We start from the raw sequence: 24,945 nt of genomic DNA, 5'->3' as shown, positions 1-24,945 counted from the left end.
CATTAACTTCTAGTTGAATGATTTGCTTTGGGCTAATCTGCTGGAGGAGTCATCTCAGGGCACTTGACACATATAAAAGATTTTATACATGTATAAAAGTCAGCCTTCATAAGGAAACAATTCCGTTTTGGCTTCAGTTCTGCACATGACCGTCGAGGACTGTGGACAAGTCCAACTCCCTTTTAGCAGCAGGACACGTCCATCTGTCTCAGCGTCCAAAGTCTGAAAGGACAGAATGGAAAAACTAACGCAAACACTTTCATCCCAGGATACCTGGTTTTTTTATTAGGGAAAGTCAGTTCTGTTCAGTAGTCCTTTTATTAATCTCCAAAATACTACTTTGTGATCCCTCCTGGTTCAAGACTAGGTTTTTAGGGCCCGAGCACTTACAGTGTGAAGGCCCTATTGTATCTGTAGGAATTTTTCTTTCTTTCTTTCTTCTGACGAAAGGAGGGCCTTTTTTCCCCCTAAACATTCCCCAAAAGTCACCAAATTTTGCACCAAGTCAGGCCTGGTGATAAATTTGATATTTAATGGTTTGCATTAATGGGCGTGGCCTAATGGCTCATCAGCGCCCCCTAGAAAACGTTGTGCCTCAAGCCCCACAATACGGTTTGACGTACATGCACGAAAATCGGTACACACCTGTATCATGTCACAACTTAAAGAAAAGTTTCTTGGCGCCATGGCCGAAACCGAACAGGAAGTCGGCCATTTTGAATTAATCGTGTCATTTTGGCGCAAGTAATGCCATTCCTTCGGCAATTAATACGGCCCGAACCGTAACGTGAACCCAGATATGTTATACATCAAAATGTGCGTCTCCATCCTGTGACTACACGCATTACTTTTCTCTTTCAAAAGTGTTACCGTGGCAACGCTAGACGCCAAAAAGCGCGCCCTCCCTTCATCTGATTGGTCCATATTTGATAGTTCCCCAAAAGTCACCAAATTTTGCACCCAAGCCAGGCCTGGCGATAAATTTGATATTTCATGGTTTGCATTAGTGGGCGTGGCCTAACGGCTCAACAGCGCCCCCTAGAAAACTTTTCTCTGCCATAACTTTTGAATGGTTTGACATAAAGACATGTGGGTGGTGTCATCGGACTCTGTATTGAGTCCTTGAGCTTCATTGGCCTGAATTAGCCCCGCCCCTTCTTCTGATTGGTTGTCCCTATTTTCTGACTATAACTTTTGAATGGTTTGACATAGAGAGTCGTGGGTGGTGTCATCAGACTCTGTTTTGAGTCCTTGACCTTAATTTTTGCAAATTGCACGCGCGAGGGCCCGTTCATCGCTGCTTCCAGCTTTAATTTCTACTTAAAATTTGACTAATGATTTAATAAAAGTCTGAAGCTCATAGTCTGTCATCTTGGATTTATTGGATCCTACATTTATATTTTCATCTTTGAACAATCCAGCTGGTATAGGGACTACATCCACATTTGTTTTTTTTTTTAAACATGATTGAATGGACTGACGTGTACAACATCGCGGGTCAACTTCAGTCCTCAAACAATGAGAACGTTTGATCCCCTGCAGACTCTGGTTCAGTTTGTAAAGGCAACTACTGCAGTCTAACGTGGATTCATCACTGCACAGTCTATTCTTCAGTCCATACGCATCCTTCCTTCCCTGATCTCACAAACTTAGATCATGACAATCAGCAGCAGATACATATGGACGCAGCTTAACAATGGTACGGACAGGAATGTGGGGATTGTTGTTGTTGGTATGGGCTGTTATGCAGCCAAGGTGCAGCCGTGGGAATGATGTGTTGTTTCTGTCGGCCTGTTTCAATTGTAGTTTTAGTCTAGTCTTTGGGTCAAGCTATCATTTTAGTTTTTATTAGTTTTAGTCACGTTCATTCTCCTTTTGGTCGTGTCAAGTTTCAGTCGACTCAAAGTCTAGAGACCTGGTTTTTTCTCTTAAAAAGCCAGTCAACTTCTAGAGCAGTAAAGTTAAACATCAGCGTCCCGTTCTCTGAAACACTAACTGAAGGACATCTCAAGTTAACCATTTTTTAATTCAAAGGTTGTTAAAAGATGATCAGATAAGACATGGTTGTTTCTGCAGTGCTGTGCAGTAATCCCTTGTCTTGTGGTTTCATCAAAGTTTAAGCAATCATCAATATTGTTTTTCAGTCTTTTTATTAAATAAAAAACTTAAATTGCAGTGATAATATCAAGGGTAGACTTACAAATCCGTTGGCCCTTTGTTTGTTTATTCATTTATTGTTAACAAGTATCAAGACAAGAAAACCCCTCATTAAACGACCACAAAATGATATGTGAACAAAATAAAGCCACACGTCGTTCTGAACAAAATAATTCAATTCAATTCAATTCAATTCAATTTTATGTATATAGCGTCTAATACAACAGAGTTGTCTCTAGACGCTTTCCAGAGACCCAGAACATGACCCCCGAGCAGTTATTACATAAACAATGGCAGGTAAAAACTCCCATAGTGGGAGAAAAACCTTAAGCCAAACAGTGGCAAGAAAAACTCCCCTTTAGGAGGAAGAAACCTTGAGCAGGACCAGGCTCATCAGGGGGGACCCTCCTGCCGAGGGCCAGACTGGTGGGTCAGGGACGGCAACAGCACAGCAGGCAGGTGGAAGCAGCAACGGGATGACCGGGGGTGGGGACCGCAGGCCAGCACACAGCTCCCGAAGCTCCGGCCCAATCAGCAAGTCCCAGGTTGGGGTGCAGGGTCAGGAAAAGACTTGTGCTCCGTAATGCAAGCTACAAGCCACCCACGACCACCTGCAGGACAAAAGAGAGAAAAGGGAGGAGAAGGGGGGGCCAGCAACGGGATGACCAGGGGTGGGGACCGCAGGCCAGCACGCAGCTCCCGAAGCTCCGGCCCAATCAGCAAGTCCCAGGTTGGGGTGCAGGGTCAGGGAAAGACTTGTGCTCCGTAATGCAAGCTACAAGCCACCCACGACCACCTGCAGTTCCGGTGTCCGGCAAAGGATGCTGCAACATGGACAAAAGAGAGAAAAGGGAGGAGAAGGGGGGGCCAGCACAAGAAGGGGGGGCCAGCACAGGCACACATAAATAAGTATAAGTAAAAGTCAGTGTCCCTTCAGAATTAGGATTAAACGCTTTTAAGGAGACTTTTCCATCTACATTTGCAGTGATATAAATGTTAATTAGGATTAGTTTCCATTTAGGTTCAAGAGAGGCTGGTTCTCAGTATTTGGTATTTGTATTGTAAAGGGACGGAAAAATAAACATGCGTATCTTGAAAACTTTAATGTAAAGTCTCGACACCCACGATGAATCTTGGAGATCACAAATAAAAGTAGAGATGCTGGTTAGTCTTACAGTCCTGGCAGCTATTGCTGCTGCTGTTACCATGGTCTGTTATCAGGGCTGTAACGATACACTAATCTCACCATACGATACGATATTATAGCAGTATTTTTTTTAACAACCTTGAATGAGGAACATATGACTGGAAAAAATGGTCTTTTATTTGAAAGACACAAAATACAAAACAATGCTGTGCATTTGCCCTATTGTTCCAGTTTGTAATGCTTTATAACTGTTTAAGTTTTAAAGAGAAAGTCAGGCCAACCATTTTCCACAAACTGAACTAAAAGTAAATGTCAGGTTTGCATTATGATCTTCAGTTTCATACATGTACAAATATTTTGCCACAAACTGAATAGTTTCTCTCATGTCTGACTTGACTTTTTTATTTTCCAGAAATTTAACAACTAAAATTAAATAAATAAATAAAAGTATATAAATACATACAATTTTACATCATAAAAAAGATTGATTCATGCTCACCTTATAAGTGTAAGAGGAGATTTATTTTTGTTAAGAAGATTATTTTGGTAATTCAGGGTTGATTATTTTATAAATATATTCTTTCTATTCTGATGTAAATCAGGGACTATAATGACACTAGTCAGTTTATCTGTAGTGATGAGTCTGTTTTAGATTGGGCGGAGTGATACGCCACAGTACGGCACTAGGTGCTGTGTTGATGTTCTAAAATCCTACACTGTTGACATTAAAGTACACTGGAACTCAGCAGAAGTTTCCCCGTGTTTATCCTACTCACCACCCCAAAAAGGTTTAATTTAATAAGGTAAGGCTTAACTTTACACCAGCCTTACATCAGTAAAAGTTCAGAGCTCAAAACCCTGCAAGAGTCCCGTGATCGGGACCAAAACGGTACTAGTTTCTTCTGAGCGGAGGAAGATTATGGTCCGCGGGTCGAGGCGTGGTCGTTACTAGTCAACACAATAGATTAATATTAATAACCCAATATCGTGATACAGTTTGTCACCTCCACGACACGTATCGTGACGTTTTTGTATCACGAAATTTCGTGACACGATATATTGTTACAGTCCTATCTGTTCTGTAACAACAATCACTAACATGAGGACAAGAGTGAGGAATCTGTCACTAGGGCTGGGGATCCATTCAAATGTCAATGTGTCAATTCCCCGCTGTTTCTCATCATCAGTTGCTGCATCGGCAGGACTAGAGCTCTGGTTGAACGGCCCGACAAAACCATCTCAGATCGCGCTGTTTTCTTTACCGGGATCACAAGAAAAGCAGAGCAGTGATCTCCTCTCCATCCTGTTTATTTATCTTTTATCTCCTGTTGCTGTTTATTTATCTTTACTCCACCAACTCCAAATATTAATCACTTTTCTAAGCGAACGGCGCTAACGCAGTTCAAACAGCAGGTGTATCCGCCCCTTTAATCTGATTGGTTTAGAGTAAGTCGTCCCCCACGTGGGTGTGCTCTTATGATTGGCTGGAACAAAGGAAGACATCTGATTGGTTGCAGATCCTTCTGTGTTAAAAAAAAGGTATTTGTGGATCGAGTCACGTCAGGGGAATGTCAAAAGTCACACGAAAATCCAGCGCAGCTCACAGACAAAAAAACCTTTGTAAATCAGGTTATATTTGTGTGTGCATCAAAAATACATTTGTATATCTTGTCCTACGCACGTGTGAATTGTTCTGTGCATTTGTGAATTTTGTCCTGTGCATTTGTGAAACGGTGTGTGCATTTGTGAATTATGAGACTGTTCTAGCTCCATATCCATCAGCCGGGTTCTTGCTGGGGGTGGGCTCCTCTGTTAGTCTACCACCGATTTCAAGTCATTGTTACCAAATAAAAAACAAATACACTGCAAAAACTCAAAATCTTAACAACAATATTTGTCTTAATTCTAGTTAAAATGTCTTATTTTTAGTCAAAAACTCTTAAAACACTTAAAACAAGACTCATTACCGGAAAAATTACTTATTATTTGACAATTTTCACCTGTTTCAAGTAGATTTTCACTTGGAATAAGTAGAAAAATCTGCCAATAGAACATGATTTATCTTCTCATTACAAGCAAAAAAATCTTGTTCCACTGGCAGATTTTTTCTACTTATTTTAAGTGAACATTTACTTGAAACAGGTGAAAATTGTCAAATAACAAGTTATTTTTCTGGTAATGAAAAAAAATGAGACATTTTAACTAGAAATAAGACATATTCTTGTTAAGATTTTGAGTTTTTGCAGTGTTGTTCTGGTTTGGAGACATAAACTAGAGTGAACTTGTGGTTTTACAAATTCAGTTTGAGAAAATCTTCAGGTGACATTACATTTATTCTTGGTTACAGGTAGTTTGATGTTTGTGATAAAGTTGCATTTGTTTGAACAGTTCCTGTTGTGCATCTTCCAGGTACTTTGACGTCCCCATGGAAATCCTGCCCAAAGTGAGGAGCTCCTCTGAGATCTATGGCTGGGTGGTAAGAACACGTGAACTTTGGTTCCTTCATTAGCTCAAAACATGATAACCCGTTTAAACTAGGACTAACACTGAAGCATCAAATACTCAGGTGAAGTCTCGTCAAGCACCGTCATTACTATCATGGGGGGAACATGTTGATAACAGATAATGAGGACATGTCATTGTCCTCTGAACCTTCTGCCTGAAAAAGAACTGGTCCAGATGAAGCAGTTTTCAGCTCCACAAACAACTGTATGCAGACGATGTTCTGCTAATCAGAGAATGTGTGGTTACACTTTGTAAACGGAATTCTCTAAAGCTCCTTGTAGCACCCTATAATGTAATAACTTCTTGAAAATGTAATAACGCCTGAAAATGTAATAAAATTTGAACTTAACTCAATCGAAAATGTAATAAAACCCAATAATGTAATAACTTCCCCAATAATTTTTTACCCATAATGTAATACCTTATTATATTGTTGGGAATTTATTACATTTTCAGGTGGGTCTTTTTTTTCTTTTCCAAAACTGATAATGTGATATTTGAAAAATAATGTGATATATATGTTCATTTTCAGTCCAGAGTTCTACATTTTGTGTTTTAAGTATCTAAGAATGTTATATACAATGGATTTGAAACACCAGAATGACTATTGGGTTAAATTGCAGACTTTATGTAATAAATTCACAATAATGTAATAAGGTAATAATTATCGGTAAAAATGTTGTTACAATATCCATCAGGATATTTTATTACATTATTGGTGAAGTTATTACATTATTGGGTTTTATTACATTTTCGATTGAGTTAAGTGTAAATTTTATTACATTTTCAGGAAATTATTACATTATAGGAAATTATTACATTATAGGGTGCTACAGTCCTTATTGGGTCTCTGGTTTATAATTGTCCTGATAAGGTGCTTTATTTTTAGACACTGGAAGATGGTGAATTGATCCAGCAGCATCTCTTAGATGAGCTCATAGTTGAGTGATTAGGATGTCATGTCATCGTGTTCTGGGTGTTTGTCTCCGCTCACATCTTATCTCTGGAATGCAACATGATTGTTATTGTCAAACCTTTTATGTAACAAGCACCTTGTCCTGTTGTCCAAAGGTCTATGACTGTGTGTGTGTTTATATCACATGCTTCTCAGAGAACACATCTTCCTAGGTTTTGATCAAGCCTGCTGGCATTGTTCCGCAGGAGCTTAGATTTGCTTTAACCCGTCAGTGGAAATTCTCCTGATTTCTCCTGGATTTTAATCAACATCATATCAGGGCCCGACATTTGAATTGTTCACATTTGGAGAAGTCACACAAGGTGAACTAATAAATATTGGTTTACTACTTTAGTTTGGTGGAAATAATACTTCTCATCTCAAATGTATGTCCAATTACGGAAGAGTGTTAGGTTCAGGCAGGAGAAACAATATTTGAGAGGGGAAGATTTCTTTTTATTGTGCACTTGGAGAAAAAAGTTGAAATGTCGAGATTAATGTTGAAATACAATTTCAAGAATAAAGTGTTTCAAATCAATATCGTCATCAAATTTTGACTTTTTTCTCAACATTTTCGACTTTTTTCTCAAAATTGTACTTCAACATTAATCTTGACATTTCGACTTTTTTCTCGAAGTGCATAATGAAAAAAAAATCTTCCTCCTCTAAAATATTATTGTTATTTTTCTCCTGCCTGGCCCTGATACTCTTCCTAAGTACATTACTGTCCTTTTTTCACCTTCAAAACGTATTCATATACCCCTTCCTGCATTGCTGAGGGCACATAACCCCCCCCCCCCCATTTGAGTTGTCAGGTTTTTGATGGTATTTATCCACGGGTACAAATACTCTCTTCATGTGCCTGTGTTTTTATTTTCTCTTCCTTCATCTTGGACGTAACGTTCGTAGTTCAAAGGTGTAGAGTTTTTTTTTTTTGTTTCCCAATCTTCACCTTTCCCATCAGATGTTGTGAATGAAGCAGCAGCACCTCCATGTCTCATATGATGCTACGGCATCAACACCAGCACCTCAGCTGCTTTTAAAACAGCATTAAATATATGCTTATTTCAGAGATACAGAACAGAACAGACAAATGAAAAAAGAAAAGATAAATCAAACCCTCCCCACACCTTCAAAACAAACAAAACTTGAACAGATTCAGCACATCTCGTAAGAAAATAGTAAAGGCCACAATCACTACAATAAACGAATTATAATTAAAGAAAACTGTACAAAGTAAAAAGTAAAATAAGTAGTAAACACAGCAAGGAGGTTCCCATTGATACATTAGTCTTTTCTTGAAAGTGCAAAGTTCCTTGCAGTACATGGTCCCACATCTTCTTAAACATTCTTCCCTGTCTCCGTTACAAAGTCTCTCCAGGTGAAACTTACCTGCCATTTCTCTCAGACACAAATCACATGTGGGTCTGTCTTCCCTCTACGACGGAGTATCAGGGCCAAACTAAGACGAGAATAAAGTCATAATATTATGAGAATAAAGTCGTAATATTATGAGAATAAAGTCGTTATATAACGACTTTATTCTCGCAACATTAGGTTTTGTCTTTATTCTCGTAATTTTATGACTTTATTCTCGTAATATAACGACTTTATTCTCATAATATTACAACTTTATTCTCGCAACATTAGGCTATGACTTTATTCTTGTAATTTTACGACTTTATTCTCGTAATTTCCAATTTTTTTGTCTTAGTTTGGCCCTGATACTCCGTCGTAGCCCTCCAAGTCCAGAGGATAAGCTTTTTTGCAATGACAGTTCCAAACAGAATAGCCTTTTTCTGATATTTGTTGGCAAAAGACAAAGGGGTATTGGCCCCGAGAACGGCTACTAGTTCTGCTTATATGGCATGTAAGACCAGCATCATGAGGTGGTGACGACGCCTGATGAGAGGCCACTCGGAACCAGAAAGACACTGCTCCAAACCACCATAAAAAGGCAGATTATAGTGTATAGTTGAGGCTAAAACTGAACTGTTGATTGTCATGATTATTGTTAGGTTTGCTGCAGATCCACTAGTGCACTTCATCAAATAGATGAACCAAAATTCTGTGGTTATTTTACAGCAACATCAATGCTGTCAGCCAACAAATTTAAGATATGGTTAATAGAGTATTTATCAGATATGCAGTAGCTCCAAATTGGTTTCAAATGGCTTTAGGATGGCAAGGTGAAACATTGCAGTGCCATCTCAAGTTTAAGTTCAAGTTTAGCCTCTCAGTTTAAATGCAATTCTATCAAGTACTAATCACTAGGATGTCACTGTTTGAATTTGGAGAAAGACTCAACAACTTCTCTGAGTATTTTTATTATTATTTTTTTATTATTAAAAGAAAAAACTGAGCAAAAACTAAAGAAATTGAGAAAATAAAAAGTTTGACAATTCATAAAGCTTCAACCTGTCTGCATGTGCATGTTATCTGATGGACAGTAGAATCTGAATGTGTGTTTCTGTCCCTTCAACAGAAGTCTGGCTCGCTGGCAGGAGTTCCCATCTCAGGGGTGAGGAATGTTTTCAATCCCAGTCAACTCTGTTCAATGATCAACTTGGTCTCAGCTCAACAATGAAATGTCACTGCGCTGCAGTTTTTGTTCAAGTCTGCAGTATTCTCCACACTGTTGGATCATGATATTGGGGCTTCACATCGTGATGCATTTAGACCTGTGGAGCTCAGAACTCCTTAACACGTCAGGCTCCACCGCTAACGCCTTTGTATTTGACAGAGTTTAAGGCCCCGTTTCCACGTAGCAAAAACGATGGTGTAAAATACGTTTTGGCCGTTCGTGTACATGAAAACGAAGCTCAAAGTCTCCAAAAACCATCATTTCTGAAAACTGGAAAGTTGCAAAAACCCCGTCTTCACGTTTGCTTTTACACGGAGAGAAACAGAGATTTAGTCTTCAGAACGTCACATTATGCGACAGAAACGTCACCAGCGTCATGAGTGCGACCTGCGTTTACAATTAGTTTGTAACCGTCAATATTTTCTTGTATTTTACCTGTTTTATATTCTAACGTCACACTTAAAAGTAACTCCACTTCTCTGTCACTCCAAACCAAAGACTCTGGTTCATCTTGGAAGTAACTGGAAGTTACTCGTGTCATTTGTTGATGTTTTTTTCCAGGATTCTGATTGGCTAGCATGACTTTATCTTCTCGTTACACTGCCCCCTGCAGGTTTGGCTGCTCATAGCACCTTAACAGATATTTATGCAGGTTCCTGGAAATGATGGGATTTTTCAAAACGTAGAGAGGGAAATATCAGTTTTTATAAATACCCGGATATGTGGAAACGTGGCCTAAGATGGATCCAACTAAAAGAAAGTGATCTTTTTGTAAATACGGATCAGCCAGAGGTTTTGCGGAGATATTTTGGGACGGTGCAGTCTGTTGTTGTGTGTTACTCTGTGACACGTTTCATTTTGACAGTAAGAAGGTGGTTGTTGAAACTGCTTTATTTGTAGCTCGTACAGCTCCTCCGTCAGCTGAATTTGTTATAAATGCATGAAGAAAAAAACTTTGTGTGAATTAAAGGCCATATTCTGGTTATACTCCACACCTGGTAGCGTGGTGGACAAATAATTGAATCCCAGAGGAAATCCATGGTAGTTTGTTTTGGGATGCTTGGGTCCAAAAACGCTAGTTACTGCGTCTAAATTCAAACCTTACCAAATGTATTAAGCCAGTTAAGCCATCATGTCTTTACATCAAGCCTGTAGCTAACTGTATTTACCAGGCGTTAAATTATATATCTAAGATTAATCATCAAGAGCACAAAGAAAAGGCAAGGCAAGTTTATTTGTATAGCCCAATTCAACAAAAGGTCATTCAAAGTGCTTTACATCAACATTGAAAGCCGCAAGACACAATTAAACAGTAAATAACAGTCAACTCCTGCTCCATCAGCATTTAAATATCCCACTGGTAGTTGCACGAGTTAAAACACACCTTTTCTTTCACGTTTGTTTCGTTGAAATAAAATGTACTGATACATAAGCCAATCAACATTCTGGAATAATCACTAAGATTTTTTAATTTGCTTGACATGAAAAGAAACCTCAGGAAGGCTTTTACTGGAAGTACTTGTAAATGATGACATGATGACATGATGACACTGACTTGTCTCTTGTTTTCTCCACATTTGTCCAACTGTCCAGCTGACTAACCAGACCTTTCTGTTCCCGTCAGTGTCTGGGAGACCAGTCAGCTGCTCTGCTCGGTCAGATGTGCTTTGAGGAAGGACAAGCCAAGAATACGTAAGCGTTCTGACACTTTCTCATTAGTCACAGCTCTACTGACGTATCTATGAATGTTTGCAGTTGCTTGTGCAAATATTCTGTATACCACCACCTCCCCACCCCCTTGTTAGCTGAGCTTAATTACTTATCGTCACAGACTCCTAATAATGTTGAATCACTCATTCAGTAAATTGTCATTTGAAGGTATGGGACTGGCTGCTTCCTGCTAAGAAATACAGGGACCAAGGTAAGAGGGCAGTTTGAAAATACTCAGAGCAGTATTAAGATACCTGCTGTTATATCTGTTAAACTCTTGGTGTGATCATTCCAGCCCGTGATGTCGGAGCACGGCCTGCTCACCACCGTGGCCTACAAGCTGGGGAAAGACCAGCCCTCCTGTTACGCCCTGGAGGTTTGTGATCCTTCTCATTTTCAACTGGGGCTTCCTTCTCAATCTGATTGTATTCAATTCAATTCAATGTTATTTATATAGCGTCTATTACAACATAAGTTGTCTCTAGGATCTTTCCAGAGACCAGAACATAAACCCCCGAGCAATTATTACATAAACAATGGCAGGTAAAAACTCCCCTAGTGGGAGAAAAGCCTTAAGCCAAACAGTGGCAAGAAAAACTCCCCTTTAGGAGGGAAGAAACCTGGACCAGGACCTGGATCATAAGGAGAAACCTGGACCAGGACCTGGATCATAAGGGGGCCAGACTGGGGTGGTGAGAGGGGACAGGCCAGGATGTCAGCAAGCATATAGAGGGAATGCACATGACGTTACAGATGCGACTTCACAGCGGGTTTCGCCCACTGAGTGTCAGAAAGACTGAGTGTCAGAAAGACTGAGTGTCAGAAAGACTGAGTGTCAGAAAGACTGAGTGTCAGAAAAACTGAGTGTCAGAAAGACTGAGTGTCAGAAAGACTGAGTGTCAGAAAGACTGAGTGTCAGAAAGACTGAGTGTCAGAAAGACTGAGTGTCAGAAAGACTGAGTGTCAGAAAGACTGAGTGTCAGAAAGACTGAGTGGCAGCGTAAACTTTCAGTTTGAGCAACTGGAAAACATCTAAAATGGGAAAGAGCTGTTGTGTGATCGACTGTACTCATAGATTTAACAAGAAATTGGAGTTACAGTTTTACAGACTGACGAAAAATAAGCTTAAGAGAGACAAATGGATCACTGCAATTCACAGAAACAACTGGATTCCAGGCACCGAAACGTGGATTTTTGGTTCCTATTTTGTATCAGGTAATGTTGGATTTTTGGGTAGCTAACGTTAAACTGTCAAATCATAAAGTTCGGTGTCCTCATCACTTTAATTTCTACAACAAATCCTGCCTTGAAGTCGGACCAAGTGTCAAGACTTTTGTAAGCCTTCAAGCTTTGCTTCCCCGGCGTAGAAACTGTACCAAATATTAATGTCCATGGACCACTGGTTCTTGGTAACTGTACCAAATATTAATGTCCATGGACCACTGGTTCTTGGGGTAACTGTACCAAATATTAATGTCCATGGACCACTGGTTCTTGGTAACTGTACCAAATATTAATGTCCATGGACCACTGGTTCTTGGTAACTGTACCAAATATTAATGTCCATGGACCACTGGTTCTTGGTAACTGTACCAAATATTAATGTCCATGGACCACTGGTTCTTGGTAACTGTACCAAATATTAATGTCCATGGACCACTGGTTCTTGGTAACTGTACCAAATATTAATGTCCATGGACCACTGGTTCTTGGGGTAACTGTACCAAATATTAATGTCCATGGACCACTGGTTCTTGGGGTAACTGTACCAAATATTAATGTCCATGGACCACTGGTTCTTGGGGTAACTGTACCAATTATTAATGTCCATGGACCCCTGGTTCTTGGGGTAACTGTACCAAATATTAATGTCCATGGACCACTGGTTCTTGGTAACTGTACCAATTATTAATGTCCATGGACCCCTGGTTCTTGGGGTAACTGTACCAAATATTAATGTCCATGGACCACTGGTTCTTGGTAACTGTACCAAATATTAATGTCCATGGACCACTGGTTCTTGGGGTAACTGTACCAAATATTAATGTCCATGGACCACTGGTTCTTGGGGTAACTGTACCAAATATTAATGTCCATGGACCACTGGTTCTTGGTAACTGTACCAAATATTAATGTCCATGAACCACTGGTTCTTGGGGTAACTGTACCAAATATTAATGTCCATGGACCACTGGTTCTTGGTAACTGTACCAAATATTAATGTCCATGGACCACTGGTTCTTGGTAACTGTACCAAATATTAATGTCCATGGACCACTGGTTCTTGGTAACTGTACCAAATATTAATGTCCACGGACCACTGGTTCTTGGGGTAACTGTACCAAATATTAATGTCCATGGACCACTGGTTCTTGGTAACTGTACCAAATATTAATGTCCACGGACCACTGGTTCTTGGGGTAACTATACCAAATATTAATGTCCATGGACCACTGGTTCTTGGGGTAACTGTACCAAATATTAATGTCCATGGACCACTGGTTCTTGGTAACTGTACCAAATATTAATGTCCATGGACCACTGGTTCTTGGGGTAACTGTACGGGTCACTGTCAAGTCCAACTGACGCTAATTTAAGCCGATAATCGGCTGGTATCCCGTCTTCTCCACTAGTTGCAGCTGTTTTTACCACTCAGTGCAGTAAGGGGGCTGGTCCAGTGGGGAAGTGGCGTCAATGCAAACCCTCTATAGCATACATCCACACAGGAAGGTGGAAGCAGCAGTGGGATGATCAGAAGGGGAGACTGCAGGTCAACATGCAGCTCCTGAAGCTCCGGCCTGCAAACATACACAAAAGAGAAAAAAGGGGGCCAGGACAAGAAACTACAAGAACGATGGACAAGAATGATGGCAATCTGATTGTATATTGGCTTCCTGTCCCCCCTGTAGTTCCTGACCACTGTTGGTGCTCTGCTGTGATCTGATCTGGGGTTTCATCGTTTTTCTTCGTCCTGCAGGGTTCCGTTGCCATTGCAGGGGCAGTGGTGCGATGGCTGAGAGACAACATGGGCATCGTGCAGACCACCTCCGAGATCGGTAGGAACCTACTGACGGTGATCTTCTTTGTGTAATGCAGAGAAGTGTATGAGTAACACCTTTTCCTTCTGTCTTTTGTCATCCTCTTATTTCAGAGAACCTGGCAGCGGCAGCAGGCACTTCTTACGGCTGCTACTTCGTCCCAGCCTTCTCTGGCCTCTACGCTCCCTACTGGGAGCCCAGTGCAAGAGGGTGAGACATTCTCAACAAGATTTTAGCTCTTAATCACTTGCTTTAAGGTCATGCACAGAGGACTGAAAGCAAGATATGCTCTGAAAGTATTGCAATACTGGAAAGATATTTATCAGCTAACTGGGAAAAAGAACATCATCATTACAGCATTTCATTTCTGTATTTGACTTAATTTCTTCCTTTTGTTTTCAAGAATCATCTGTGGACTCACACAGTTTACCAACAGGAACCACTTAGCCTTTGCTGCTCTGGAAGCTGTGTGTTTTCAGACCAGAGAGGTGAGCTGAATAGACCAGTATATTAACCCCAACCGGTTCATATATATTTAGAGGGCATTCTGATTATTATTTTTTCCATGTTTGAAAATAAAAGCTGTGTTTTGGTGTATTGTGTATTAGATCCTTGATGCGATGAACCAGGACAGTGGGATTCCTCTGACCCAGCTGGGGGTGGATGGAGGCATGACCGCCAACAGGTTACTGATGCAGCTGCAGGCAGACATCCTCTGCATACCTGTCGGTAAGAACATCCATCACAGGAAAATATATATATATATATGTATATTTATTTTTTTTAATTTTTTTAATGTTTTTTTATATATATATATATATATATATACATATATATATATATATATATATATATATATATATATATATATATATATATATATATATATATATATATATATATATATATATATATATATACATATACATATACATATATATATATATATATATATATATATATATATATATATATATATATATGGGACTCGATTAAAAAAATGTATCGGATTTTGGTATATGACTGAATAATTGAATTGACACATAAATGAGCTTAAACAACAAAATTGTGTTTATTTTGATAACTGAGTGTTAACATAAAGTGCAATATAATTAGTATGAATATGATGACAAACTTAAATTTAGCTAAGTTAGCTATATTCAAGCTTCAGGTCTTGAATGTCTTAAACACTTTTGTTTTTGTTTAGTAAAATAAAAAAACAGCACAAGTACATTCCAGAAAAGTGGAAACTGAAAATTTGCAATATAGTTCAAATATCCTTGGCATAACATAAACAGACCAACAGTTAAACATAAAGTGGAGGCTGGAAGAGCTCCGGTTATTCCGGTGATAGGCCAATTCTTTCTTGCACAATTTGCACACAACTGTGCTTTTATCCAGGTTTCCACTCCGTAGTTTTTTAAACTAAAATTTCCGCCCAGCGAACCAGCAACGACTTCCCACCTGTTTGTGTTTCCATTGTTGTTTCTGGTGTTGAGTTCTGTGCATCAGTATTACGGGAAACTTATACCGGGAACTCGTGCAATGAGAAACGTTCCGCACTGTTTGGAGTGCAAAAGTAAATTGCAATTAAATGCGTTATTTTTATTTTGTCACGTTATTTTTCTGTAATTAATTAATCGTAATTAACACAATAAAGTCCCAGCCCTAATATATATATATATATATATGTACGTATATATATATATATATATATATACATATAAGTGTGAGGTGTATATATATATATATATATATATATATATATATATATATATATATATATATATATATATATATATATATATACATATGTGTGTGTATGTGTATGTATGCCTTAGGTTTTTACCAACATGGTATTAACCATTAATATATATGCAGACAAAAAAAAAGAACATTCATCACAAAAACACACACCTCACACTTAACAGCCATACTAAAATAAATACAATTTTAAATGTAGTTGTTTATGCAAAGACCCTGTAGTGTATCTGATCAAATTGCATAATATTTTATTAATGACAGAAGGGACATTTTATTGTTGCAGTTTTAATGTAAAGTAAGGAAGTTACAGAAGGAGAACCCTTTTGAACAGAAGAAAACTTCAGCAGATGAGCAGGAATGTTGTTAATGTGTAAAATGTGTTGCAACAAACTCACACCTCTCATCGTTCAAAGGGTAGCTTTGAAAGCTTTGATCTGTTTTTTCTCTCTCCTTTCTAAACTTGTTTTGTGGATATGGGTAACCAGTGACTTGGGTTTGAAGCTGGACATTACCCCCGACCTTTGTTCCATACAAACACACTTGCTCTTTGACTTCTAATGTCAAGTCTTTGTTTTCATTTAGTCATTTTCAATTAACTCTGTTCCTACATTACTTGTCTATATCTCTGGGCGGTGGATACTAACTAAACTCGCTACCTGATTTTAACTGGAATGCTTTTATAAATGACTTTGACAAACAGTAGAACATTTTACTTGTCAAGGAAAAACACATTTAGGAAGTGAAGGACTGAAGGCTGTGTCATATGTTCTGTCAGGTAGGGTCTGATTTTCCTGATGTTGTAAAGAGCAAATCGGCAAGACCGGGAAACCGAGGAAACATGCTCCTTAAAGGTCAGCTGGCTGTCTAACATGACACCAAGATTCCTAGCAGAAGATGTAGGCACAAGTGTGGGGGAATCCAGCTGCACACTTATCTGAGGAGGTAAGGAATGACTGGCTGGAGAGACAATAAGCTCAGTCTTGGACAGATTTAGCTGAAGGTGACGGCCCTTCATCCATGCAGAGATATCAGAAAGACAGGCCGATATTCACATTGAGACGGCAGTGTCACCAGGTGGAACGGAAAGGAAAAGCTGGGTGTCATCAGCATAGCAGTGGTAGGAGAAGCCATGAGAGCTGATGATTCCACCTAGTGAAGAGGTGTATAGTGAAAAGAGAAGAGGGCCGAGCACTGATCCCTGTGGCACCCCTGTTGGCAACTCATGCGATCTGGACACTCGTCCTTGCCATGACACTCTGAAGGATCTTCCTGCGAGGTCAGACATGAACCACAGGAGGACAGATCCTGAAATGCCAAGCTTTGAGAGTGATGAGAGGAGGAGTTGGTGGTTGACTGTGCCGAAGACAGTGGACAGGTCAAGTAGTATGGACTGAGGATAGAGCAGCAGATCTTGCGACTCAGTAACTGACAGAAGAGCACTTTCATTTGAGTGGCCCTGCCTAAAGCCAGACTGATGTGGACCATACAGGGAGTTGTCGCGAAGGAACTGTGAGACCTGACTGAAGAGGATTTTAGACATGAACGGGAGCAGTGAGATCGGCCCGTAGTTTTCAACCTGGGCAGGGTTGAATGTGGGTTTTCCAGCAGTGTGGAGACCCGAGCTTGTTTGAAGGCAGAGGGAAAGATGCCAAAGGTAAGAGAGGAGTTGATAATGTGGGTTATTGCAGGTTTGACTGTCGGTAAAATGTTCTGCAGGATGTCGGTAGAATCAAGAGGACAGGTTGTTGGTTTTGAGTCTAAAAGTTTAGGGACTTCGTCCTCATTTAGAGACCAGAAGGAGCAGAGAGAGGCGCCAGTAGTCGGTTGGAGTGGGCTGAGATGGACAGGCTCAGAGAATCGGTTACTGATAGTAGAAACCTTTTCAGTAAAGTAGGAAGCAAACCTTTCTGCAGACAACCCAGTAGGAGGTTAAGCAGGTGGTGGAGAGAGAAGAGAGTTAAACGCCATGAACAGTTGTTGGGAGTTGGGGGCATTTAGGATTTCTTTCTGGTAAAAAGCTATCTTGGCAGCCTTTAAGCTGGATGTGAAAGATGACAGTTTTCGTCGGTAGAGCAGATATGGATTTTACTCAGACAGGTCTGTGTGCTCTATGGATTTGGGCCACTTTCTTTCTGCTGCCTTAAGTCCAGCTCAGAAGCTCTGTGAGTCATGGACTGGGAGGTTTCTTTCCAGCTGGCTTGGACACCAGAGGACAGAGTTCATCCAGAGAGGAGGTGAGTGAGGAGCAGAGTGTTTCTGTAGCCTCATTAACAGATAGTGTGGGAAAGTCTGAGAGGGAAGGGAGGTTAGAGCAGACCCCATCAGACGGCTGTGTAGGGCTGAGAGATTGTACGTTTCTGTGGTAGGAAACCTTCTTTGGAGTCGGGTGAGTGACATGAGGAAGGGAGATGGTCTGAGAGATGCAGTGGTGTGACACACACGTCAGCTGTAGTGCGGTTTCTGGTCAGCACCAGGTCCAGGATGTGACCAGCTTTGTGTGTTGGAGGAGTCTGGACCAGTGTAAGACTGAAAGAGTGGATGAGAGCCAGAAACTCATTTCCTGTGTTTTGCTGATGTGAATGTTCAAGTCTCCCAGTACAATTAGTGGAGAGCCATCATTAGGAACTTTAGAGAGAATCCTGCCCATTTCAGGGATGAACTCATCCATAAACCGGATTCGGTTGAACTTGGGAAATTGTGTAAAATGTAAATAAAAACAAAATACAATGATTTGACAATCCTTTTCAACCCATATTCAATTGAATACACTACAAAGACAACATATTTAATGCTCAAACTCATAAACTTTATTTTATTTTTCAAATAATAATTAACTTAGAATTTCATGGCTGCAACACGTCCAGTAGAAGTTGGGAAAGGTGGCAAAAAATACTGAGAAAGCTGAGAAAAGCTGATCAAACACCTATTTGGAACATCCACATGTGATCAGGCTAATTGGGAACAGGTGGGAACCATGATTGGGTATAAAAGGAGCCTCCCCAAACATGCTCAGTCATTCACAAGCAAGGATGGGGCGAGGGTCACCACTTTGTCCACAACTGCATGAGAAAATAGTTGAACAGTTTAAGAACAACATTTCTCAAAGCAAAATTGCAAGGAATTTAGGGATTCCAACATCTACGGTCCAAAATGTCATCAAAAGGCTCAGAGAATCTGGTGAAATCACTGCACGTAAGCGCCACGGCCGGAAACCAAGACTGAATGACCGTGACCTTCGACCCCTCAGACGGCACCGCCTTAAAAACCCACATGAGTGTGTAAAGGATATCACCAAATGGGCTCAGGGAAACTTCTGTACATCAGTCCATTTTACACGAGCTCGGGCCCAGATAACCTGGCGGCGTTTCTGGATGTTGTTCATAAACGGCTTTTGCTTTGCATGGTAGAGTTTTAACCCGCACGTACTGATGTAGTGACCAACTGTATTTACTGACAGTGGTTTTCTGAGGTTTTCCTGAGCCCATTTAGTGATATCCTTTACACATGTGTGCGTGACAAGTAACTTTATATAAGCAACGTGTGTGTTTATACCGATATTCTAAGATAAAGAGAAAATGCAGCAGGACGGGACATAAGGAAGAAAAAAATAAAAGAGAGGACAGAAAGGGAAGGTGAAAACGGGGCAAAAAGGTGAGGTGGGGTGACTTAAATAGTTTACTTCCTTTTTCACCCATCGTAACTTGTTCTTACTCACTCTGTTTCTTGAAAAACATTTCCACCACTCCCCCCCCCCAGTGTGCCGGATAAAAACCTCCCAGGCTTGTCCTGGACACTGGGAAGTATTTGTCCGACCTGACCTAGTTCCAGGAGGTCTGGCCCCCGTCTGCTCTCACCCTGGGTTTCATTCTCTTCTTCTACTTTCACCCTGGGTTTCATTCTCTCTGCTCTCACCAAGAGGCCTCCTGCTTTTTATTCCTTCTTTCTTTTGCAAGCCTTCTGGATGTTCTCTCTTCTCTTTTCACACTCTCTCAGCCACAGTCTATCTAGCCCAGTGCAATTCTTTCTCTTTTTCCTCTTTCTTTGCACCTTTCTTTGTGGCAACACTGCCCTCTAGCTTCAGTACAACAATTTTCCACTGATCTATTTTCAATTGTCCTTCTACTTTATGGTTAGCTTTCCATTTAACCATATAGTCCAGGGGTCGGCAAGCCAAAATGTTGAAAGAGCCATATTGGACCAAAAACACAAAAAACAAATATGTCTGGAGCCGCAAAAAATGAAAGGTCTTGTATTAGAATGAAGGCAAATGGCGAAAGGCGAAATGTCGAAAAAAAAGTGTGTTTTTTTTTTTTACAACTGGAGTACTGTATATATGGCAGCTGCCTCACTCCGGTTATTTGACTGCATGTCCTTATGCGGTGCGTGTGTTTCCTGCTCCCAGTGTCATGTCCTACATGAGTTTTTCTTATGCGGTGCGTGTCTCTGCTCCAGTGCGGCCCACCATGCCGGAGACCACGGCCCTGGGGGCGGCCATGGCGGCCGGGGCAGCGCGGGGGGTGGACATTTGGAACCTGAGTCCTGGACAACTCCCTCACGTCACGTCGGAGAGATACGAACCTCAGATCAACCCTGAAGGTAATACTTAGTGCACAGTACTGGACTGTCTCATCACTGTTTTCAGGTACTTCATTCAATTGCTTTTAGAAACTTTGAGGCATTTGGCATATTATAATACCATTATATCACTTTTAGTGCTATAATAGTATAATAATATGCCAGTTTCTGATATAGACACTCCTAATTGCATCCTCAGTATTGAAAACTCCATACTGATAAGATAATATTAAGTCATTTGAATTATATTCAGGTCAGTCAGGTATTCTAATTTTAACAAAACCATGAGAATCAGAGCTTGTCCTTGCATCTAATTTATTTTATGACATGTTTATTCCTTTTAGGACAGGTAGATTCGATCCAAATTATTTGAGTTTAACTCCAGCCATCCAGTAACACTTATTTTTCATCTTATTGCACTGAAATTCCTGTTTATAGACTTTTGATTATTGTATTGTCAACTCTTTTCATTCATCAAGTTGAACTTAGCCGTTCAAACCCTACAATTCATCCAAAACTTTAGTTATAAAAGTATTTGTTTATTAAAACCCAGAATATGGAATTGCAGTGTCAGTCAAGCGCTTTTTTTTGTTCAGTCATTCAAAACTAACTTACAGGACTGTCTCAGAAAATTAGAATATTGTAATAAAGTTCTTTATTTTCTGTAATGCAATTAAAAAAAACAAAAATGTCATACATTCTGGATTAATTACAAATCAACTGAAATATTGCAAGCCTTTTATTATTTTAATTTTGCTGATTATGGCTTACAGTTTTAGATTAAGATTCCCAGAATATTCTAATTTTTTGAGATAGGATATTTGAGTTTTCTTAAGCGATATCTGCCAAGACATGTGCATATTTGAAAGCAGCAGTTCTCCCTTCAGAACAGGCGTTACTAACGGATGGTAGGACATTTGTCAGTGTTAAAAGAATGCGTGATTAGTGAAGAAAACCCTTGTGCATCTTTTTCCACAGAGAGTGAGTTCCGCTTTGCTCGCTGGAAGAAGGCTGTGCAGAAGGCCATGAACTGGGAGACGACAGAGACCTGCAGCTGCAACGGCAACGGTACGAGTCCCTTACATCGTTACATTTCATGTAACATTCCCTGAACCTTGAGTGAAGAACGAGGGAGTCTTGACTCTGATCCATCCTGGATACTTTCTCTCTCTCTATTATCTTCCATATTCACTAGCAACAGGTTTAGGAAGGAAGACGAACGGCCACCCCACCTCTCTTTCCATCCCAGCGGACCCCTAAGGTCTGGTATCTGATCCTGCATGTCCGGTTGGAACACTAACGTGGATTGACTTGGGCATGGCTGTGTTTGTTGGCAGTACTAACATGATAGCGTTATGTGGAACCATCCTTGTCTTTAAACCACATTGTGATCATCACTGGAGTGTTTCTGCAACGATCATTGGAGTCATTCACAGGTTTTAAAGTAGGCCTGTGTTGAAAAAAATCGATTTTCCGATTCTCAATCGATTCTCATATTAATTCCTAAATATCGATTCGTATGTCTAAAGATCCATTTTTTTCATCATTACATTTTCGCCCGGTGAACTTTAATCACAGTAGACATTTAATTCACACATCAGTGGTGTGGAACTATCAAACACTGAACATGGCGTTGAAGAGCTGCGGCAGCGTTAACAAAGTGCTGGTTTTAAGAACTCCTGAACTAAATGAACTTTTCTTTGGAGAAAATGCTGAAAGAGGGGTAACTAAAAGCCGGGGACACTGCGCTCTTCTCTACCCCCTCCCGCCCGGCTGTCCTCATGAACAAAACAAACATGTGGAAGCGCTGCCTGAGAAACCAGCGCAGAAATACAGAACCAGTTTACTCCGTACTACGGAAGAGTATCAGGGCCATGCAGGAGAACAAATATTTGAGAGGGGAAGATTTCTTTTAATTTTTTTTATTGTGCAACGTCAAAATGCCGAGAAAAAAGTCGAAATGTCGAGATTAATGTTGAAATACAATTTCAGGAATAAAGTCAAAATTTTGCCTCTTTTCTCAACATTTCAACTTTATTCACGAAATTTTGACTTTTTTTATCAACATTTAGACTTTTTTCTTGAAATTGTATTTCAACATTAATCTCGACATTTCGACTTTTTTCTCGAAGTGCACAATAAAAAACAATCTTCCCCTCTCAAATATTCTTTCTCCTGCATGGCCCTAATACTCTTCCGTACCGTACAGACAGCGGGCTGCCGGAGTGTTAAGGCTGGACATTACCTGCTGTTTATCAGGGTACCAAATCAATATCGGATCCAATCAAATGGTGATAATCGATTCTGAATGTTAAGAATTGGAATGGAATCGATTCTTGACATTTGAATTGATCCCCCGCCCTATTTTAAAGGGTTTTATCCTATATACAATGAAATTAAGCCATACATGTGTTTATATATCAAATCTATATGCGTGTCTTGGGGTTGATCTGCAACCAACTCTACTCACTCTGCCGCAACTCCAAGGACCAATGGAACACTTTCCCCAAGATAAACCACCAGAGCAATCACTGAGCTCTCACAACTCTGGAGTAATGAGCATTCCAGCCTGACCTAAAGGATTCCTAGAGTCTCTGGTCAATCTCTCTGTTATTGAAAGGGGAGTGCTTAGCCTTAGATGGAAGTGCTTGTCTACATTGGCCACGGTTACATGATGTTTTTTAATTTGGAATTAATTATTCTGAATTAAATAATTCAGAATTAAACTATTTTCCTTCGAGTTTACATGGAAATAGGATCGGAATAAACCAGCCATTTACTTCAGAATTAAGGCCCCGTTTCCACGTAGCAAAAACGGTGGTGTTTTCATGCGTTTTGGCCGTTCTTTTAGACGAAAACGAAACTCAAAGTCTCCAAAAACCATCATTTCTGAAAACTCCGGCCAAACTGGAGATTTGCAAAAACTCTGTTTTCACGTTTACTAAACAGAGGGAAACGGACATTTAGGCTTCAGAACGTCACATTATGAGACAGAAACGTCACCAGCGTCATGTTTGCGACCTGTGTTTACAATTAGTTTGTAACCGTCAATATTTTCTTGTATTTTCCTTGTTTTATATTCTAACGTCACACTTAAAAGTCACTCCAAATGAAAGACTCTGGTTCATCTTGGAAGTAACTGGAAGTTACTCGTGTCATTTGTTGATGTTTTTTCCAGGATTCTGATTGGCTAGCATGACTTTATCTTCTCGTTACACTGCCCCCTGCAGGTTTGGCTGATCATAGCACCTTAACAGATATTTATGCAGGTTCCTCGAAATGATGGTATTTTTCAAAACGTAGAGGGGGAAATATCTGTTTTTGTAAATACCCGGTTATGTGGAAACGTGGCCTAAATTTAATTCAGAATGGCCATTTTCATTCGGAATTACCGTATTTTCTGGACTACAAGCCGCATCCGCTCTATTGAAAAAAAAAAAAGATATGGAAGCCGCAGATATTTATGTTGTTAGATTAGATATTTACTACCGTATTTTCGCGACCATAAGGCGCAACTTTTTTTTTTTTTTTTTTTTTTAAATGTGCCGGGCGCCTTATGAAACGGTGCGCCGTGTCTATTACCTGAATTACGGTAATGTAAGGCCGGCCACCATGAGAAGGTAAAAAGAGAAGCACCCGTGAGCTGCGACGTGAATGAGACTCCACTGAGCTGTTTAATGCGAAACAGATGATGAAAACTTTTAAGGATTTGCTTGATGTGTAAAGTGAAACAAAATACAATCAAACTAAGTTTTGCTCCCGCTCTATTTAAATAAGCACACTTGTTCTGCAGCGCGCGTGTGTTTTGCATGTCGGGAACCGAGGAAGCACCTGCCGTGGGTTTGCGGGTCCGATCGCCGCATCCCTGCGGCAGATCCGGCTGAAATGCCGGTGCTCTTTCCCCGGGAGCCAGTCCATGTGGGCTCCTCCGGTCCCGGCCGGTCGGAACCGTCCACATTCCCCGGTTAAAGCCGCGGTGATGGGCGCTGCTGCAGCCCGACTTCCTGGTTCCCAAAGCGGTCCGATGACCTGGTTCCTGGCCGCTTTGCGAGCAGAGATTTCTGGGGTCTGTCTCAGGTCAGATCAGCTTCACACTCCGAGATTTGCAGCCAAATCTGTCGGTTACAAACCCGGTACCGGACCCCGACATGCGCGTGTGTGTATTCGCGGCGCGACACACAGATTCTCATGTATGTGGTGCTGGACTGGCGCAGCTGATGGACAGAAACTATGGTGATTTTTAAAAGAAAAAAATTTGCATAAGACGATTCCAGCCGGAGTCATTATAAGGGCGAATGAAAAGGGGGGGCTGGATGAAGGGATGATGATGATCAAGTGGCCGAGACAGGTCTGGAAATTCGGACTGGCGCAGCTGAATTAACGAGCGGAGCTCCTGTCGGATACAACCCGGTACCGGCTCCCCGACAGTGCGTGTGTGTGAGCGGGACCAGCGCGGGGGGCGGAGGAGGACCAGCGCGGGGGGGGGGGCGGACCGGGACCCGGGACCCGG

The 24,945-nt window shown here is 40.6% G+C and overlaps 1 protein-coding gene across 2 annotated transcripts in view; it reads left to right on the top strand.

Annotated features, from left to right (window-relative positions):
* Window positions 1–24,945, top strand: part of LOC133445691 (glycerol kinase-like) — a 42,754-nt gene that overhangs the window by 15,563 nt on the left and 2,246 nt on the right. Inside the window, exons 8-19 of one of the 2 annotated variants that reach the window (XM_061723044.1) lie at window positions 5,714–5,780; window positions 9,250–9,285; window positions 10,973–11,040; window positions 11,227–11,269; window positions 11,354–11,434; window positions 14,036–14,114; window positions 14,210–14,306; window positions 14,500–14,584; window positions 14,705–14,825; window positions 20,313–20,456; window positions 21,414–21,503; window positions 21,637–21,696. In XM_061723044.1, the coding sequence (XP_061579028.1) occupies window positions 5,714–5,780; window positions 9,250–9,285; window positions 10,973–11,040; window positions 11,227–11,269; window positions 11,354–11,434; window positions 14,036–14,114; window positions 14,210–14,306; window positions 14,500–14,584; window positions 14,705–14,825; window positions 20,313–20,456; window positions 21,414–21,503; window positions 21,637–21,695 (970 nt within the window). In that variant the 3' untranslated portion in view covers window position 21,696. The remainder of the gene's footprint in view (window positions 1–5,713; window positions 5,781–9,249; window positions 9,286–10,972; window positions 11,041–11,226; window positions 11,270–11,353; window positions 11,435–14,035; window positions 14,115–14,209; window positions 14,307–14,499; window positions 14,585–14,704; window positions 14,826–20,312; window positions 20,457–21,413; window positions 21,504–21,636; window positions 21,697–24,945) is intronic. The other variant, XM_061723045.1, reaches the window with a different exon arrangement.

This window comes from Cololabis saira, chromosome 6, assembly GCF_033807715.1.
Source record: "Cololabis saira isolate AMF1-May2022 chromosome 6, fColSai1.1, whole genome shotgun sequence".
Classification (NCBI taxonomy): Eukaryota; Metazoa; Chordata; class Actinopteri; order Beloniformes; family Belonidae; genus Cololabis; species Cololabis saira.
This window is presented reverse-complemented; position numbering and strand designations above follow the sequence as displayed.